Source organism: Triturus cristatus, chromosome 4_1, assembly GCF_964204655.1.
Source record: "Triturus cristatus chromosome 4_1, aTriCri1.1, whole genome shotgun sequence".
Classification (NCBI taxonomy): Eukaryota; Metazoa; Chordata; class Amphibia; order Caudata; family Salamandridae; genus Triturus; species Triturus cristatus.
Window position 1 is genome coordinate 164442360 of NC_140585.1, and position 1923 is coordinate 164444282.

Sequence of the window (1923 nt, forward strand, 5' to 3'; positions counted from 1 at the left end):
ATTAGTCCTCAGAATCAAATCTTACCTGTTAGTCCTGCAACTTTAGCCTCAACTAATGTAACTATATCTTGTAATAGCTATGTAGAAGTGTGTGAATCCAAACTAGACAAAGAGATTTTAGGTCTTTTGAATCCTAGCACATGTATCCAGTCAACACATAGTGATGGCCTAACAAGCCTGGACAGAAATGTTCAAAACTTGTCTTAATAAATAATAAAAATGCATTCATGAATTGTTGAATAGACTTTAATTCTCTGTCACGTCTTGGTGGTTGGAATAGTGTTCATCAATGGGTTTTAACTGTCCAGCTTAATATCTTTCTTACAGCTTCTTTCATTTCATTGTTTCTCAAGCTGTATATCATGGGATTCAAAGCAGGTATCAGGACAGTGGAAATTACAGTAACTACTTTGTACTGCCCCTCTGAAGAACTAGAATTGGGGAGTATCTCCATCAAGAAACAACTGCCATAGAAGAGAAAGACACATGTGAAATGAGAGATGCAGGTGGAGGCAGCCCGGTGTCTCCCTCCTGTGTTACCAATTTTCAATATGGTGGTGATAATATATGAATAGGAGACAAATATAACAAAGAGGGATCCTATGACTACTAAGGAAGCAAATACAAAACGGATCCATTCATTTATTAAGATGTCAGTGCAGGATAGCTTCAGGAGCACTGGATAATCACAAACAAAGTGATTCATGACATTAGGACCACAAAAAGATAACCGATAAAGACAGCTAGCATGTATCAGAGAGTGCACAAAGCCACCTATGTATGACCCTGCAACTAAACGCAAAAACATATCATTGTTCATAATGACTGCATATGTCAATGGGTTACATATTGCTACATAACGGTCAAATGCCATTGCTGCCAACAGGAAGAATTCTGTGCTACCAAAGCCACTGAAGAAATAAATTTGAGCAATGCAGCCAGAAAATGTAATTGTCCGTTTCTTAGTAAGAAGATCAGCCAGCATCTTGGGAGAGATAACAGAGGAAAAAGCTGAATCCAAAAAAGCAAGTTGGGTGAGGAAAAAGTACATGGGTGTGTGAAGCTGGGGGCTGAGCCATACAATGGCCATAATGCTGCAGTTGCCTAGAAGAGTGAAGGTGTAGACCAATAAAAACAGGAGAAAGAACAGAACTTCCAGGTCTGGATCATTGGTGAATCCCACAAAGAAGAACTTGGTCACAGTGCTTTTGTTCCTGGGTATCATGTCGTTGAAGGATAGCATTTATCTATGAGAGGGAAGACATATTAAAGGTACATCAACTTCCATAAAGTACATACATTGAAACCATAGTCTGTAAAAACCTATATTATTTAGAAAAATGGATCATCTCATTAATTTATCAAAGTCAATGTCGTAAAGCAAGGAAACTTGTTAGATAATAATTTATCTCTAGATTGAACAAGAGACTCGGGATTCTATAGGTAAAATTGCTCATGAGTGAAGTGTCACATGCTTTTTGTATCATTTCTCTTAGCACTACCCTCTCTCTCTGTACAGGTGAGAACTGTCATGAGGCACTTTTTGGAGATTCAGAAAAATGAATCAGTTCTGTTATGAAGCACATCCAATATCATTCCACTTTTTCTGATACATCCACTTGTCCAGTGATACAGTCTGCTCTATGCAAGTGAACAGGATCACTTCTCGACGGGCTCTAAGATCTTTTTTAATTTTCCATCTCTATATATTCATGCTTATTATTCCCTCACTTAAGCAGTTCTGTTTGCTTAAAAATAAAGTTATGTCTACTATTTTTCAATAAAAGCCATTGTGGCCAATATATACTTTACTTTAGAAGACAATACAATTTTGGCACGGTACACATTTCCATACAGTTTCTAATGGCACAGTTGTTAAGATAGTTTGATAGTTATTGAATAAGGAAATTTGATATTGGTAAT

General features: G+C 37.0%; 1 protein-coding gene across 1 annotated transcript; it reads right to left on the reverse strand.

The window, feature by feature from the left end:
* Nucleotides 1-286: 286 nt before the first annotated feature.
* On the reverse strand, nucleotides 287-1225 carry LOC146853793 (olfactory receptor 5J3-like). The gene has a single exon (XM_085650904.1). The coding sequence runs from the start codon at nucleotides 1223-1225 to the stop codon at nucleotides 287-289; it is 939 nt and encodes a 312-aa protein (XP_085507030.1).
* Nucleotides 1226-1923: the final 698 nt, after the last annotated feature.

Excerpts from the sequence above, each read along its gene's own strand:
- LOC146853793 (XM_085650904.1), bottom strand. The coding sequence starts at position 1,225 with ATGATACCCAGGAACAAAAGCACTGTGACCAAGTTCTTCTTTGTGGGA.